The sequence below is a fragment of the Peromyscus leucopus genome, chromosome 13 (assembly GCF_004664715.2).
Source record: "Peromyscus leucopus breed LL Stock chromosome 13, UCI_PerLeu_2.1, whole genome shotgun sequence".
Lineage (NCBI taxonomy): Eukaryota > Metazoa > Chordata > Mammalia > Rodentia > Cricetidae > Peromyscus > Peromyscus leucopus.
This window is the reverse complement of record NC_051074.1, coordinates 38,204,723-38,222,190: the sequence shown is the minus strand read 5'-3', so window position 1 is coordinate 38,222,190 and position 17,468 is coordinate 38,204,723. Positions and strand designations below refer to the sequence as shown.

Below are 17,468 nucleotides of genomic sequence, written 5' to 3'. Positions count from 1 at the left end.
TCCAGGACAGCCTAGGCTGTTACACAGAGAAACTCTGCCTCAAAAAACTAACCAACCAACCAAACAAACAAAAAAACAAACAAACAAAAATAAGTAAAAATTGGGGGTTCAGAGAGATGGCTCAGTGGTCAAGAACACTTTCTGCTCTTGCAGAGAACACAGCTTCAATTCCCAGTACCCACATGTTGGCTCACAACTACTTGTAATTTCCAATCCCAGAGGAACTGATGCCTTCTGGCCTCTGTGGGCATCAGACAGTCACATGGTCCACATATACACATGCATATAAATGTGCATACACATAAAATACAATAAATCTTTAAAGTAAAAACTGAGAACTAGGGATACAGCCTAGAGTAGGCAATGCTATGTTTGATCCCCAGTACAACGAACACTTGTGTACAGACTTGCCATATAATGAACTGATAAGATTTTAGATATTTCTGAGAAATCTGTGGTCAAATAGTTTATAACAGAAGATATATCATAAGAAAATAACCAAATAAGTATATGACTCAATGTACCTCACAAAATCATGGTGAGGACTTGTTGACAGCTTGCAGAATAAAGGTAACATGGCACAACCTTTAACATCCCATTTTACTTTAACATGCAACCAACTACAGCATAACATGACTAATCATATTTTAATAATAATAAAAAAATCTATTCATTTAACTGTTCATTCAAACCCAAAGCAAGGCCAAACAGTTTTTTGGTTCTTTTTTTTTGCAATAACTATACATAAACAGCCAGGAGCAATGCCTGACACATAGTGATTGCTTAACACATGAGTTACTGTGACTCGATGTCTGGAGGGACGGAGGAAGCAGTAACAGAAAGTGTCTTACTTGTTCTTGAAGGCTCTGAGCCAGTGCTTGCTGAAGCTCCTGCTCTTCTCTTTCACGTTCCATGTCAAACTGCTGGAGCCAGTCAACCTCTCCCTGAGAGCCTTCTGGAGTTTTGTTTTCTTTATTCTCATCACAGTCTTTTGTTATCTCAGTAAAACTAGTAGGATCTAAAGAAGTAGAAAATTATTTTGGAAAAAAACTGAATTTTTGTGAACTCTAGTGACACCTACTGTTGAGAGAGTAATTTACCCTACCCTCATCTAACATGTTAGGTTTAGGGTCTCAGGTAGCTCAGGCAGTCCTAGAACTTGCTATGTAGCCGAGGATGACCTTGACTCTGACCTCCCACCTCCATACCCTTGCTGGGATTACTGGTGTGCACCATCATGCTTGGTTTTATAGGGTGCTAGGGATCAAACCAAGGGCTTCGTGCACGGTAGGCATGTCTGCTACTAAACAAGCTACAGCCCCAGCCTGTACTCAGAATTTTTGGGGACCAACCATTTCATCTTAGCACATCATTATCAGGGTTTCTCAGCCTCAGCACCATTAATAATTTGACTGGGGGACAAATGAGGCCTCTGGGGAGTGGGGAATGGAGAGGAGTGTATGCTGTGAACTTTCGAAGGCTCCCCAGACTCTACCAGGGATAGGAGAGCTTGAATGGAGTCACCTGACAGGAACGAAAGACCCCTCTCAATTATGGTGGCAGTGCTGATGCAGAAGTCCAGTTCTCTCTACTCGCTACCTTGGTTTTTTTTCCAGAGCTGAGGACCAAACCTAGGGTCTTGCAATTGCTAGGCAAGCGCTCTACCACTGAGCTAAATCTCCAACCCCACTTCTCTTGACTTGTGATAACTGAAAATGAAAGACACTGTCAAATATTCCAGGGCAGACAGGGGAGAATGACCTTGATTTAGAAGCACTGACCCACAGTAATAGTTCTGAAAACAAGGGATTAATACAAAAAAGTGATATTTATAAAGCAGTGACTAATAAGAACAGGGAATACATAAGGGATATTTGCATTAAGAGGAATAAATACCTAATAAGAACTCTATCAGCTTTTTCTTTCTTGTTAAACTGAGGATGAACTAATTATTATTTTACTTGCATATAAAATAATTCAAAATTGAAGAGGCTCTGACTCCACAAATCTAGAAAGTAATTTTGTGATATCCTGCTATAACTTCCATTTCCAAACCTGAGGGCTTGAATTATTTAGAAGCTACATGTCATTATAGGCTCTGGAACAATGTTTTGTGTAACATACACTTGATGAAACCTACCTGGCTCAGCAACTGTTTTGGGTTTCTCAGTCTCCATAGCATCTGGATTTTCAGGCATTTCTTGAATATCATCTTCTGCAAATCCAGTGTCAGGGCTGCTGGTTGGCTTATCGTCATCCTCATGGCTGTGCTCGGGTGAAGCTTCTCTCCTACTTATCTCTAACACAGCTGCCAGCACCTCTTCCTCACTCATTCTGTCAAATCCTGAGTTCTCCAGTTCCGATTTCCCAGGCTCTAATCTACACAATTTCGAATCCTGAAGAAAAGAATTACTTTTACAAGAAGCCAAGTGTCTATCAACATAGCTAATGTTGAGCACTATATCTAATATATCCCAGAGTTTAAAGTGGGGATTTGGAGGCTGGGAGATGGCTCAGCAGTCAGGAGTACATATTCCTTTTGCAAGGATCACAGTCAGTTCTCAGTTCCTGAGTCTGACTCTCTTCTGGCTTTCGAGAGCACCCCTTACCCCTATATAATTAAAAAATGAGTGTGGAATTAAATTTGTTTGCTACCATGTCTGATTTATATGGTACTGATGTTCACACCCACAGCTTTATGTATGCTAGGCAAGCATTTTACCAGCTGAGCTACAATTCCAAGCCTAACAGTTTTTCTCGATTATGACAGGTACAAAGTATACCCTTTATAAAAATCTGGAAGATAAACACTGCTAAAATAAAGTTACTTAGACCAGTAAATGAACTGGGCATGGTGGTGAAGGTTTGTAATTCTAGCACTTGGGAGGCAGAGGCAAGAAAATGGCTATAAATTCCAGGTCAGTCTAGGCTATAACGTAAGATCATGTCTCAAAAAAACAAAAGATTAGTCAGAGATAATAAGTATTAAGTATTTTGGTCCAGTTATACATGGATTATACTGTAAACATTCTGTTCATTACCCTGAATATTAATTTTGTGTGTGAAATTTTCTTGTGCTGGCTCTGAGTCTTTTCTTCGTCCTGCTGCTTTGGTGCGCTCGCCTGAAGTAATGCTGAGAGAGTTACTATAAAGGCCTATTACCAATTCACATCATGCTCTAGCAATGTACATCTAGATGTGTCTAGTCATATATGAGAAAAATAAAAGCTACACAAGATTATAGAAATTAAAAAAATATATTTTCTGAGTAACTTTTTTTTGTTTTTTGTTTTTGTTTCTTCGAGACAGGGTTTCTCTGTGTAACAGTTCTGGCTGTCCTGGAACTTGCTTTGTAGACCAGGCTGGCCTCAAGCTTACTGAGATCCTCCTGCCTCTGCCTACCAAGTGCTGGGATTAAAAGCGTGGTCCATCACTGCCCAGCTTGAGTAACTTATTCTAGGAGAATTCCTGGTTTTCTTTTCATTTTTAAGGGAAGCAACCACAAACTTCCTTCAGCTTTATTGTAAGATAGTAACTACTATAGTTCTATAGAATGATGCAAACACCTGAAAAAGCTTCCTTTTTTGAAGTGCTAATTATTGAGGACTGTAATAGATGATGTAGCTGTGTCTTCATGATTGTGATTTAACAAATGAGATTACCTACTTGTTCTGTTGATATAAAATACGTACTATGATTTTTCTCCTATAAAAGACAGTTATCAAAATAAGCAAATAGATGAAACTTAGAATGTGGAAGTAGTTCTGAGAGTTTCTGGTGTCACTCTACCCTTGCATGAAGAACTGGGGATTGAACTCAGAACCTCATACATGTTAGCCAAATACTTCACCACTAGGCCAAATCCCCAGTAACATTCATTTCTTTAAAACAGACTACTTTTTTTTGTCTTGCTATATAGACTAGGCTGGCATTGAACATAGAATTCTGCCTCGGCCTCCTCTGTAATGAGAAAATAAGCACGTACCATTCTGCTCAGACAAGTCTGTTGGGTTTTTTTTTTTGTTTATCTAGGAAAAGTACTCTCTAAAACTAGTGTCTCAAACACAGGCATTAAATTTGAGATCTATCTTGTGAATGTCTTTAATATGCTGAGGTACTTGTTTGAATAGCTAAACTGAACAGAATATTATCAGATATTCTGATGAACCATTACTTACTTTTTCCACATCTTCCTGCTGCTGTTCACTGCCTGACATATCACAAAGCCTCTGGCTGAGGGCCACAGAGCGTTTTAGTTCATCCTCACTGTCAGAATCAAGGCATGAAGTAAAGGAGCTTTTGGATTTGAAGGTGAATTTCCTATAATTACATAAAAAAGGTCTTGTCTTTAGTTTTTTGTTTTTGCGGTACAAACACCAAAACATAAAGCTTTTCTATTATGGAAAATTATTTAACAGAGGAAAAATATTGTATCAAAAGAAGTATATTTAAGGATTACTTTCAATGTCCTCCTAAAGAGCCATGGTTTGAAAATGCTCATCTATTGTGTGTCACCAGTAAACTTTGTGCCTTTTTAATGACCAATTCCAAATGTAGTTTGTTACTGTCTTTATAAAGTAAGTATTCTATTGAGGTCATGAAGTTCATGAAGGCATGGCAATTAATCAGTTTGAGGTGCTGTTATTTTTATTTTTTTGAGACAGAGTCTCTTACATAGCTCTGATTGTTTTGGAACTCATTATGTATAATAGACCAGGTTGGCCTCAAACTCACAGAGATTCGCTTACTTCTGCCTCCCAAGTGCTGGGATTAGAGGTATGCTCTACCAAATCTGGCAATAAATCAGCTTTTTTGACAAAGTACTGAGGCCTAATTTTTGATTGTTTGAATTATGATCTATGTACTTTAAAAATGACAGCAACAATCCACTTATTTTATTATTTCAAGGTCAGACTTCTGGTAACCACTCTACCCTCCAGAACAGACATTCCAAATTAAGGTAGGGGGAAGCTTCTGAGAAGGCAGTTCTAAATCCTAACACAATTAACAGAACATGATGTATTTTCAATATTGTAGCAATTTCATAAGAAATGAGAGCTATGAAATGAGGGAGGATAATCACAAAGAAGGGAAGAAAAAGAAAGAACTAAAAGTTGTTCAATGTAAAGGCAAATAGCATCCATATTGGAAAACAGTAAAGCTGGGCATGATAGTGCACATTTGTACTAACAGCTCTAGGGAGGCTGAGGAAATAAAACTGCAGATTTGAGACTACCCTGGGTTATACAGCTAGAGTATGTCTGAAAACAAAACTACAAACAAAACCCAGTGCAGTACTGATACTAAGAATGTGGATTCACTTTTTTTTTAAAAAGATTTTGCAAATATACGTGTGTACGTCTGTGTGTCAGTATGCCACATGTGTGGAAGTGCCTGAGGCCTTGCTTTATCTTTCCAGCCCCATAATGCAAATTCTAAATCATTAAGAAATATATAACTGTCTCAAAGTGTTTAAGAACATCACACATGCTGAGCATGGTGACCCATGCCTTTAATATCAGCACTTGGGAGGCAGAAGTAGACGGATCTCTGTGAGTCTGAGGCCAGCCTGGTCTACAGAGCAAGTTCTGGGAGAGCCAGGGCTACATAGAGAAGCAACACCTAAAATCAAAATAAATAAAATAAATAAATAAATAAAGTAAAAAAGGAAGAGAATAGCATCAACATATTTTAGAAAATTTTCATCCAATATGGTTAAAATTTGAAGATATACATGCTTAAAAAGGCAAGCTTCAGTTGTGTTAAAATTCATTCACATGAAACTGTATTCTTTAGTGATAGCAGACCAAGTGCCACTGCACTAAAGGAAGAAGGGCCAACGTCAAAAAGAACAATTGCCTTTGATGCAAGTTAAGAGAAACTCATTCAAATGTGAAAACTGTAAGTAAATAGGATGGCACCAAGAATAAAAGAGAGTGCAGTGAAAATCAAGAGGACAGCATAGAACCACGGATAAAGAAGAGAGGCAAGTGGTCAGTGTCAAGATGAACACACCCAAGAAGCTGATTGGAGGCAGCATGCAGAGTCCAGATACTTGGATAGCCAGCAGCCTATGATGTCTTTATAAGGTTTCCAGCATAATTTAGAAATCGCCAAATTAGCCACCCACCAATGGTTTTGGGACAGTCTCAGTCTCATGTAGCCCAGGATGGCCTCAAACTTGCTATTTGTTTGAGGATGGCCTTCAATTCCTGAATCTCCTGCCTTTACCTCCCAGGTGCTAGGATTGACTACAGATGTATGCCACCAAACACACCCATCTTTAATTATTTTTGATTTCATGCTCATCAAGAAAACCTCAAGGTATTTTTTTTTTTTAAAATCAGGCAAATACTTTGTTGAAGGGGGTGATACCTAGCTATGTTTTTACCATGGTCAAATGTATTTTACAAAGAATATCACAGAAGAATCAGTGGTATTCAGTTCAGAACTTAGCCTCTTCAAATGCATTACTTGCTCACTTTCTAAGCGGACAAGTAGTATTGCTCATTTGTATCTGGAGAGTAGGCAAGAGTATTCATATGGGTACATTTCAGATTTCTAGTCATGGTAATCATCTGGTTTTATTGCACTGAAAAATAATTACAGGAGGAAAAGAAAACAGCTGTTCCTAAATGTCATCATATGGATATACAACCCCCAAATAAGCATTTTAACAAAACTGTGCTTTTCCTAAAAAGACTTTGGGACATCAAATTTTCAGAAAAATACATTTTTTTTTTTAAAAAAATTTATTTATTATGTATATAGTGTTCTGTCTGCATGTATCCCCGAAGCCAGAAGAGGGCGCCAGATCTCATTACAGATGGTTGTGAGCCACCATGTGGTTGCTGGGAATTGGACTCAGGACCTCTGGAAGAACAGCCAGTGTCCTTAACCTCTGAGCCATCTTTCCAGCCCCAGAAAAATAAATTTTGAAGTCAACTGACAACTAAGTAAATTAAAATGGTCTAATTAAAAAAAAAAAAAAAGGGGGGGGGGTCTGGCTGGAGAGATGGCTCAGAGGTTAAGAGCACTGGCTGTTCTTCCAAAGATCCTGAGTTCAATTCCCAGCATGGTGGCTCACAACCATCTGTAATGAGATCTGGTGCCCTCTTCTGGTCTGCAGGCAGAACACTGTATACATAATAAATTTTAACATTCCAGAGCCTGTTTGTTTCTTGTTTCCTTCAGAATTCTTCCTGTCAGTTTCAGGATGAGCTAGCAATATGTGAGGTCCTGTGCCTGTGAGGAAGGATGCTTTAGATAGGAGTTATTTTATCTTTTTAAACCTTAGAGTCAATTCTTAAGAGTCTTAGGATGAAAATAATGCTATTAGCAGAGGTCTTTTAAGAAATTTAAAAACAAAATAATCCTGGAACCTTTTTTGACTGCTAAAACAAGGTCCTATCTAAGCCAGACTCAAGAACATTCCTAAGTATGAGTGATACTGAGCAACTGGCATGCAAAAAGAAATGATGAAGAAAAAGGGAGTGGGTAACCTTAGAGATTAGGGTGAGCCAAATCCTTAGAAAGACAAAGTTTGGGTACATAAGAAATAGAACTCACTTTGAAGGTGTAGAAGGGCTGGTGATGCAGGAATTCACCATTTGAGAGGCTTTCAATGGTCTAGAACTATCAGAAAATTGGAGAATATGTAATGTATACAATTGTATCATTAAAGGTAGATATTTAACTGGTAAAGTTAATTATTCTACACTGTAAGTCTCTTCTTATACCCTCCTGCAAAGCAAGCAATACTTTACAATAACTAACCATAGAAGTCCAGAGGGAAAATGAATTGTCATCTCTGGCTCCCATTGATCTAATAATTAAAATAAGCAGCTTTACAAATGACGTCAGTGCAGCACATGGGGGAAAGGATCTCATCTCATTTCTTTAGTTTTGAGCAATAAAACAAAACAGCTCTCAATGTATTGAGATTTCTTAGGTGGCAAGCACTGCATGTTCTACCGTAGTTAGTGGTTACAACAATTTTATTTTCCCACAGACAAGTCAAACTTTCCAAGGTCCTGAAGCCACTAAAAATGCATGAAAATGTAGTGAGAAAGCTTCATTTCAGATCAGTGATCACAAAGATATGTAACACAGTCAGAAGCACTACCAGTAGAGGGCAGTGTGTACCAAGTTAAAAAAAAAAATGTTCTCTTCAAATAAAAGCAGAAAGAAAAACAATTACAAATACTAAAGACTCTCTGGGCACATGCTTTATTAGTAGACCCATGAGGACTTTAGTGTAAACTTACATGATGTAATTTATAGATTCAAAGTAAATATATCTTATAAAATTGCATCAATTAATTTTGGGAAATGTTCATTTATTATCTGTAATGTCTAACTCTACATTAGCCAAGACACTTTGCCATTCCTTTTTCTTTTTGGAGACACAGTATTATTATGTAGCCCAGAGTAGACTCAAACTTTCTACATAGCCTAACCTGGGAATTACAGGCATGTGTTACCATACTCAAGCAAAACTTGGCCTTTTTTAGTTATTAACAAGAAAATCAATCTCTTAGTCCTCAGTGAAATTAAGGATTTGAACAAAATTTTCAAAAATTCTTTTCACTACTTACTACAGCTTCAGAATTTTATGATTCTACCAAATTACTAAGTATGAAAAAGAACTGTAGCATCGGGTTCCAAGTAGAGCACACATGCAGGAGAGCATGGCATTCAGAAGACCTAAGGTCCCAGCATGCATGATGGCAAAGCAAAATCTAAAGCCAAGGGGACTTCTCTCTGAAACATTTCTAGGAGTCTCTGAAGTTATTTACATTGGGCATAATTCACAGTTATAGAACAATCAATCTATCTGGGGGTTAGAGGAGAGCTCTAGCATAACATTTGATTTTCTGTGCATCTTAAGAACATTGATTCTCAAGCCCTATTCAGATCTACTGAAGTAGAACCTGCAAGGATGAACACAGAAATGAATACTTTAGTGTCTAGGTGATTCTTAGGACTACCACATTTCACTTACATTTCCAAGCATACCAAATGGTTGTGTGTGTGTGTGTGTGTGTTCTAAAAGAGTAGCAACACTCCCTCAAAAAAGCACTGTATTATAACAGGCATCTATTAAATTTGGAAGAATTCTGTGTAAGCATTTTTCTTTAATTACTTCTATCAGACAGCAGTTTAACACTAAAATTCCAAAATAATGCAGAATTGAAATCTCCTTTTGGGTTGGATTATTTTTCCTGAGAATTGCTATTTAGTTTGGTCACTCTGAAATATTAAAATCCATTTGAAAAGTAAAGGTTAAAAGTGTTGTCTCTTACATTGCCATATGTGCACTCCATCCAAGAGTGAAAGGTGGTTTTGTATTTTCAGTGCAATGAGATGACAGGGTCAGGTATCTTGGGATGATGACCTGTTGTCCTATCTTGTTGTTAAGTGAGAGAGCCACATTGAAGCTGTATCGTTTTAAATGAAGAATGAGGACCCTGAAAAACAGAAGAGAAGGACTCTGCTAATTCATATAGAACACAGGTATCTCTCTTAAAGTGATCACTCTAATCATGTCAAATTTGACTTAGACAATACAGTTGGTCAGGTTGGGTGTTGGTGGCCCACGCCTTTACTCCCAGCACCAGGAAGGCAGAGGCAAGTCGGTTTCTATAATCTCAAAGTCGACTTGGTCTACACAGAGAGTTCCAGATCAGCCAAAGCTACATAACAAGACATTGTCTCAAATACTGACCCTCCATCCACACCCACACATTTGGCCAAACTAAAAGTATTTTAAGAAACATTTACTAAATATTTACTATGTACAAAGGTGTTTAGATACAAATAAAAAATCATGATCTGATTAATGAAGTTTAGATATAGTAACTTGTCTAATGCTTCTAGAAATCCTCTCACCAATAAAGAACACACAGTAGCCAAAAGAACTAAAATTTTAAATGTGTCTATTAATCTTTGGTTAACCTTAAATTATTTGAGTGAAAAAAAGAAAAAAAAAAAGGCAGCTGGGTGGTGGCACCCACCTTTAATCGGATCTCTGTGAGTTTGAGGCCAGCCTAGTCTACAGAGCAAGATCCAGGACAGGCACCAAAACTACACAGAGAAAGCCTATCTCAAAAAATAAAAAAAAGATTGAGTGTTATATATTTAAAATAGGCCATATATAGACTGAATATTACATAGTAGCCCTTATGCATAATGGTGACCAACATTTCAATAAAAAATAATTTTTTTGATAGGATCTTAACATGTAGCCCTGGTTTGCTTAGAACTGTCCATGCAAACCAGGCTGACTTTGAACTCATGGTAATCTTCCTGCCCTAGATTCCCATCTTAACATGTAGCCCTGATTTGCCTAGAACTTTTGATGAAAACCGGGCTGGTTTTGAACTGTCCTTGATTCCCAGGTGCTATGATTAAGACATCAGCCAACTCCCTGTTATTTCAAGATTAGTTATTGTTATTTATACAATAAATAACACGTAGTCCATGATGGCTTCAAACTTATGTAGCTAAGGATGATCTTGAACTTCTAGTCTTCCCATCTCTGCCTTTCAAGGGCTAAGATGCAGTACCTGGGATTGAACCTAAGGTTGCCTGTGTGCTAGACAAGCCTTCTCTCAACAGAGCTAATTTCTAGCTCACCCGAGATTATTCTCTTATTTTACTATACTTGTTTACTTTGTTTGTGTATGCATGTGGGCCATGCATGGTATCTATGTGGAAATCAGGGTATCTATGAGTTGGTTCTCTCCTTCTACCTTGGAGAATTGAACTCAAGTCACCTGGCTTGGCAGCAAGCATCTTTATCCTTTGAGCCATTTTGCTTGTCCCAATTCTCTTATTTTAGAAGAACTGTCTCTAGAGAAAACTAAGAGGAAAACCAGAAAAATTTCCTCAGTAACAAAAGCATTATATAACTCATGCTGACTCTGTATGGAGTCTAAAAAGGCTTTTAGCTCTTTAGAGATACTTGTTTTTTTTTGTTGTTATTAATGTAAGCTAACTGTCATCTAATTTCACCTGCCTGATAGATTAAATAAATATATTTCATAGTTCAAAAGAAGTTCAAATTTTGAAACTCAAAAATCTTATATGAGATTTAAGCTTCACTTCAGGCAAAAAATTGTCTCCCCTCGGAAAACCATGTCTATTCTTTCAGCACAGGCCTCAATCACAGAAGCCACGAACTCAAAACTTTGCAAGTTTAAATTACTGATTATATTTCTCTTTACATGGGGTAGGGCTCTAATCCTAGAACTCAGAAGGCTGAAGCAGAAGAATCATGAGTTCAAAACCCATCTAAGTGACTCAGGGAGACCCTATCTCAAGACAAAAACTTAAAAGACTTTGGCTATAGCTCATGGGTAGAATGTTTGCCTTGCATGCAAGAGACCCTGGGCTAGATCTCCAGCACCAAAAAAAAAAAAAAAAAAAAAAAAAAAAAAAAAAAAAAAAAAAAAAAAAAAAAAAAAAAAAAAAAAGCTAAAATTCACAGCCTCCTAATTTACAATGTAAGAGGATACACCAATTCAGTTGCTAAAGAGACTAAAACTGATGCCAAGCTCATTTGAAAAACCTGAACCAAAATAAAAGCAACATGAAAAGATGATCATCAAAACTTACTGATCTATAAAGATGAGGCAGATTAAAAGTGATATGTTTTGACAAAGGTATCAGGTTTTCAATAATGAAAGCAAAGGGCTGGGAGGTAGCCCAGTGGCACATAGTGCTTGACTGGCTTGTGAGAGGCCTTGGCTTCAAGTCCAGCACCAGAAAGTACAGAAAGATAAAACAGATACAGAACTAGACCTAGTGGTGGACAGCTGTAATCCAAGCATTTGGGAGATAAAGGATTACTGCAAGTTGAAGGTCAGCCTGAGCTACATGAGTTCCATCCAGGAGACTCTGTGCAAGAGTGAGACTGTCTTTAAAACCAAAACCAAAACCAAACACAGAAACACACACATACACACCACCACCACCACCACCACCACAAATTAAAAGCAGACCGTGGTTGGGAAGACTGATAATTAGTATTTAAGATTCAGAGCATCTATTTCACGTAACAGCTTTAGAACAAATTAACACTTAATGTAAGTACACTATTTGGGGAGAAAAGATCTCCTTTCTTTAGTATTTTCTTTTATTTTATGTGCATTATGTTTTCCTTGCATGTTATGTTCTGTGTACCACTTGTGTGCCTGGTGCTGGAGGACGTCAGAAAAGGCAATCAGTTGTTGACTCCCATGGGAGACCTGTGTGTTTTTTTCTAAATGGAGAGTGTATGGGGGGTGGAGGGGAAGGCAGAAGGAGGTGGGAGGAACGAACGGGAGGAAGGAGGGAGGAGAAACTGTGGTTGGTATGTAAAATAAATGAAAAAAAAATTTTATTTAAAAAAAAAAAAAAAAAGGGAATCAGACCCCCTGAGAATGGAGCGACAGATAGTTTTAAGCTACCATGTGGGCTGGGTATGGTAGCCCATGTTTTTAATCCCAGTACTCTGAGGCAGGCAGAGCTCTCTGAGTTCAAGGGCACCCTGGTCTCCAGAGTGAGTCCCAGGACAGGAAGGACTACGTAGAGACCCTATCTCAAAAAGATGAATCAAAGTGGGTGCTGAGACTTGAACCCCAACCATTTGGAAGAACTGCTAATGCTCTGAACTGCTGAGATCTCTCTAGAACCACCGAAGTATTTTCAACAGTATACCATTAGTGACAGATAGTAGTCAGCAATCTATGTCTTCACATTTCTTCTTTCCTCACTACTGCCTCAGAGCATTCATAAATGTAGTCTCTTAAAAGGAAACAAGCATAAAAAAATAATAATACTGGTATGACTTATAAAGTAATTTCTAGAAAGGAATGGATTACAGAACATAAACTTTTCCCTGGGTCCTAGATTCCTGAAACGATACATTTACAGAAAATTGAAGTTATTAAAAGAAAGTAAAGCTCTCTGGTGCATGCAGAGCGCTACATAAATATTTAATGTTAATAATTGCCTTGTTTGTGGCAGAGAGAGCTAATCTTGGGAAGCACTAAAAGCTATCTTGTAACCACATCAAAATTTCTGAAACTAGCTTTGTCTTATGCACAGTATTAATACAATGTAAATTAATTTCATCCAAGGTAGAAAATTCATCTATGATTACAGGAAATCTAATAACTTAAGATCCTTTCAAAAAGGAAAGGGCAAAATGCAGTAATTTGCTCCTCTTATGTCCATATTGTATCTGCAGCACATTTTTCCTGATGGGTAAGAGGAGGGAGACTGTAGCAAAAGCAAATGACATCCCTAAAGCAAAAATTCAAAATCGGATACGCTCCTAAATCTGAAACTTAGAAAACTTACATAATGCTACAGTGAAAAATTCTCTACCTATCTTATGTAACAAAGATGCGGACAAAAAGCGGGGACACTAAAAATATATATAAAATTATCTTTAGACTATGCATATATGCACATATGAAATGTAAATGAAATTTAGTGCTTAGACGTGCACCCCCCCCACACACACCCTGAGATCTCATTATGTACATGGAAATAGTGCAAAGTGCAGAACACTCCCAGCTCCAGCATTTCAGAAGGGATTCAACCTGTTACAATAGTACCAAAGAGAACTCTAGAGCCAATGTACTAACTGCATCCTCCTTCTGTCATCTTCCAGGGATGCAAAGGCCACTTTCTCTGCAGTATTCCAATTCTTTTTTTCTTTATATTTTAATTGTTTATGTGTATGGGTGCTTTGCCTGCATGTATATCATCTAGGCATTGGTTCCCTTAGGACTGAGGTTATAGACGGCTGGAACCACCAAATGGGTGCTGCGAAATGACCCTGGGTCCTCTGCAAGAGTAAGCAGCCAATGCTCCTAACTACTGAGCTGTCTGTCTCTCCAGGCCCTCTTCCTTTTCTATGCACGCTTTCCTGAGCTTTTCATAATGTTAAGTTTCTTTGCTCGTTTAGTGAGTATAGGGTCAAATCCAGGGCCTTGTACATAGTAGGTAAACACTGTATATTCTTTTTGTTGTTGTTGTTGTTTTTTGTTTTTCGAGACAGGGTTTCTCTGTGTAGTTTTGCGCCTTTTCTGGATCTCACTCTGTAGACCAGACTGCCCCTGAACTCACAAAGATCTGCCTGCCTCTGCCTCCAGAGTGCTGGGATTAAAGGCGTGCACCACCATCGCCTGGCAACACTGTATATTCTTAAACTATATCCCCCAAGGCTGAGGGATAGTCACTTTGAAAAAGGTAGTCAATTTTACCTAGGCAGCCTGTTAAATTTGTGTCGGACAAGAGCACATTTTCCACCACACTTTTCACAGGAATACTCAAGTTCTTCTGCCTATAAAAAGGTAAGAGAGAAAAATAAGGATGAAGTTGAACTGGCATTAACCCACTAAATGCAAATTATCTGTATCTCACTAGTTCAGTGGAAGGACAATTGAGAACCAGTCTAAATGCTGTGTTTGGAATCACAGAATTACCACATTAAGACCTAATCTTTAAAATAGTTATTTATGATATCATGTCTCCTATTTTCAGAATTCCTAATTCCTTCTTTACCAAGGAAACATCTCAATTTACGATAGTAACTAAACTCGAACAAAGCAGATCTCCATTTTTGCCCATGGATACACAAGAACCGGGCCAAGAATATATCCCGATTTTAACAGTTGGCTATAGCAGAGATAAGATCACCTTCAGGTTAGGCGGAGTTCCTGGTCTGTTAGGTGTAACTCTACCCCTTTCTTACAATGGAACTCAATCTTCTGGTGACAGCCCACTAAGAACAACTGCTCTAAAAGGACCAAAGTTTGGGGTGGATATCATTACCTAGAGAAAACTGAAACAAGAAATCCTTAAAAAGGGGGGATAAAGATACACAGGAAAATCTTCAGTGTACGATAATAACAAGAGTAGTAGAGAATGAGTACACCACCACCAAAGAGACAGAGCAGCTATCTGGTGATGAAGCTCAGCAGTCATCACTAAAGAACAGAATTTTTATTAAGCTATAGGAAGGAAACCCTGCCAATTTGCTACAACAAAACATGGACCATCAATACAGATGAAGATGAATCTTAGCAAATTCCCACCAGTTCTAAGGTCTGTCACACAATACGCCCGACTATGCCTCAGAAACTTTCTGAGTCTCTGTCTGCCTGTCTCTCTGTCTCTGTCTCTCTCTCTCTCACACACACACACACTCTCACACACACACACACACACACACACACACACCCCTACAGCTTTGAATCAACCTGATTCAACCTTCTTGTTCCTACTGGGACACACAACCAGAGAAAAGAGTATCTTTTCATTCCTCAGCTCTCATAACAACTCATGTTGTATCTCTAAGTTTAATTCATGTTGCCAAATTTGACCAAAGGTCATTTCAAATGCTTTGCATTACAAGTAAGAAACAGTTTTTAAGGTTGGTTAAAACAATCACCATTTAGCTAAACATTCAACCTATTTAGAAAGTCAGTTTTCTTCTTTAGCAGCTTTAATCAAGTTTATCTAAATTTATATAAATATTACTTATAAACACTTTCTTTCATTAGTTTTTCTGCAAATAATTTAGTCAAAACTCTGTCTTGAAGAAACCTCAACTTCAAACATAATTATTTATAAAATATAAAACTGAGTTATATGAATATATCAAAGATAATTACCCTAAAGAAAAGATCGAGAGAATCTTGAATTGACCGAGGAGGGAGAGGCTTTTTCCTCCGAGGAAGGTCAATGGAGAGGTCATTAAACTGTTCTCTTTTGGGAATAGTCTCTCCACATCTGTAAGGAAGAGAGAGGAGAATAGTGCAGAATTGGGACTATAAAAATACATACTTGTAAAAAAACACATACTTATAAATATTTACATATTTACATATAAAAAAACTATACTTGATAGCCTCTTTCCCTATAGAGCTTATGGTACAACATACATGAATAGCATAATACAATCTTTTTTTAAAAAAGATTTATTTATTATATATACAGTATTCTGCCTGCATGTATGCTTGCATGCCAGAAGAGGACACTAGCTCTCATTACAGATGGTTGTAAGCCACCATGTAGTTGCTGGGAATTGAATTTAGAACCTCTGGAAGAGCAGCCAGTGCTCATAATCTCTGAGTCGTATCTCCAGTACACATAATACAATCTTAATAATTTTCTTCCATACAGAAGCACATCTCTTTGACTTCTACTAAAATGGCTTGTTTCTACTTATAGACACAGATTTAAAGGGGTAGTGTGATCTGCTCTGGCCCATATAGATTATCTCTTGTTAAAAAAAAAAAAATTCAAGAGTAAGATTAGTAGTCTTGATTATATTAGCCAATTTCTGTAGCCAGATTAAAGTCTCATCATCCAGAAGAGTGACAGCTCATTGCTGTGGGATGTATTCTTGTATGCTGTTAATATGTGTGGTTCCCACTAGATAATAAATAAAGCTGTTTTGACCTATGGCAAGAAAGCTTACAGCCAGGAGGGAAATCCAAGCAGATACAGAGAGAAGGACTGAGTTGGGAAAAATGAAACCCTGCCGCCCATGAGCAATAAGATGTCAGTAGACCAGTAACGTCATGGCCACGTGGCAACACATAGATTAATAGAAATGGGTTGAGTTAAATTATAAGAGGTAGCTAGCAAGAAGCTTGAGCCATAGACCATACAGTCTGTAATTGATATAAGCCTCTGGGTATTTTGTACGCGGTTGCGGGACTTCAGGGTCAGGCAAGACAGGAGAAACTCCCATCTACAGCCCATAGTCATGGAGATAAGACCCATTCAAAGGACATGGAATTATACACAGGAAAAGATCATCTTACAATGCTACCTCTGAGAGGCACTTAGTAAAATATATTCTTATAACCCTGGTCATTAATAGTGGCAGAAAGCTACTGTGGATTAAAATTGAATAGTATTAAAAGTGCTGAAAAGACCATTGATCAAAAATTACCTTTAAAAAATTTGTTTCTAATGGCTAAAGACTGGGCTCAGTTCTTACACAGAGCTCAGGTTTTGTTCCTAGCACCCACAAACTAGCTTACAACCATCTACGACTCTAGTTCTAGAGGATGTGATACCCTTTTCTGACCTTTGCATATACATACATGCAGGCAAAATACTCACATACATAAAATAATCAAACAAAAACCGAACAAACAAAAAACTGTTTCCAGCCAAATATGGTGGCTCACACCTTTAACTCAAGCACTTAAGAGGCTGAGACAGGAGGATCACAAGTTTGAGACTAACGTGAGCAACACACTAGCATTCTGTCTCAAAAAAAAAAAAAAAAAAAAAAAAAAGGCCAGGTGTGGTGATGCATACTTAATCCCAGCACTCAGGAGGCAGAGACAGGAGATCTGTGAGTTTGAGGCCAGGATTGTTTACATAGCAAACTCCAGGCCAACCAGAACAACAGAGACTCTGCCTCAAACAAACAAAAAGCAACCCACCAATCA

General features: G+C 37.9%; 1 protein-coding gene across 3 annotated transcripts in view; it reads right to left on the bottom strand.

Annotated features, from left to right (window-relative positions):
* The window catches only part of Usp37 (ubiquitin specific peptidase 37), a 102,963-nt gene that overhangs the window by 15,423 nt on the left and 70,072 nt on the right, over positions 1-17,468 (bottom strand). For 2 of the 3 annotated variants that reach the window (XM_037210263.1, XM_028893035.2), the window contains 7 exons: positions 15,672-15,789; positions 14,259-14,338; positions 9,306-9,470; positions 7,570-7,635; positions 4,179-4,320; positions 2,141-2,396; positions 852-1,018 (listed from right to left, as the gene is read on the bottom strand). In XM_037210263.1, the coding sequence (XP_037066158.1) occupies positions 852-1,018; positions 2,141-2,396; positions 4,179-4,320; positions 7,570-7,635; positions 9,306-9,470; positions 14,259-14,338; positions 15,672-15,789 (994 nt within the window). The remainder of the gene's footprint in view (positions 1-851; positions 1,019-2,140; positions 2,397-4,178; positions 4,321-7,569; positions 7,636-9,305; positions 9,471-14,258; positions 14,339-15,671; positions 15,790-17,468) is intronic. The other variant, XM_028893036.2, reaches the window with a different exon arrangement.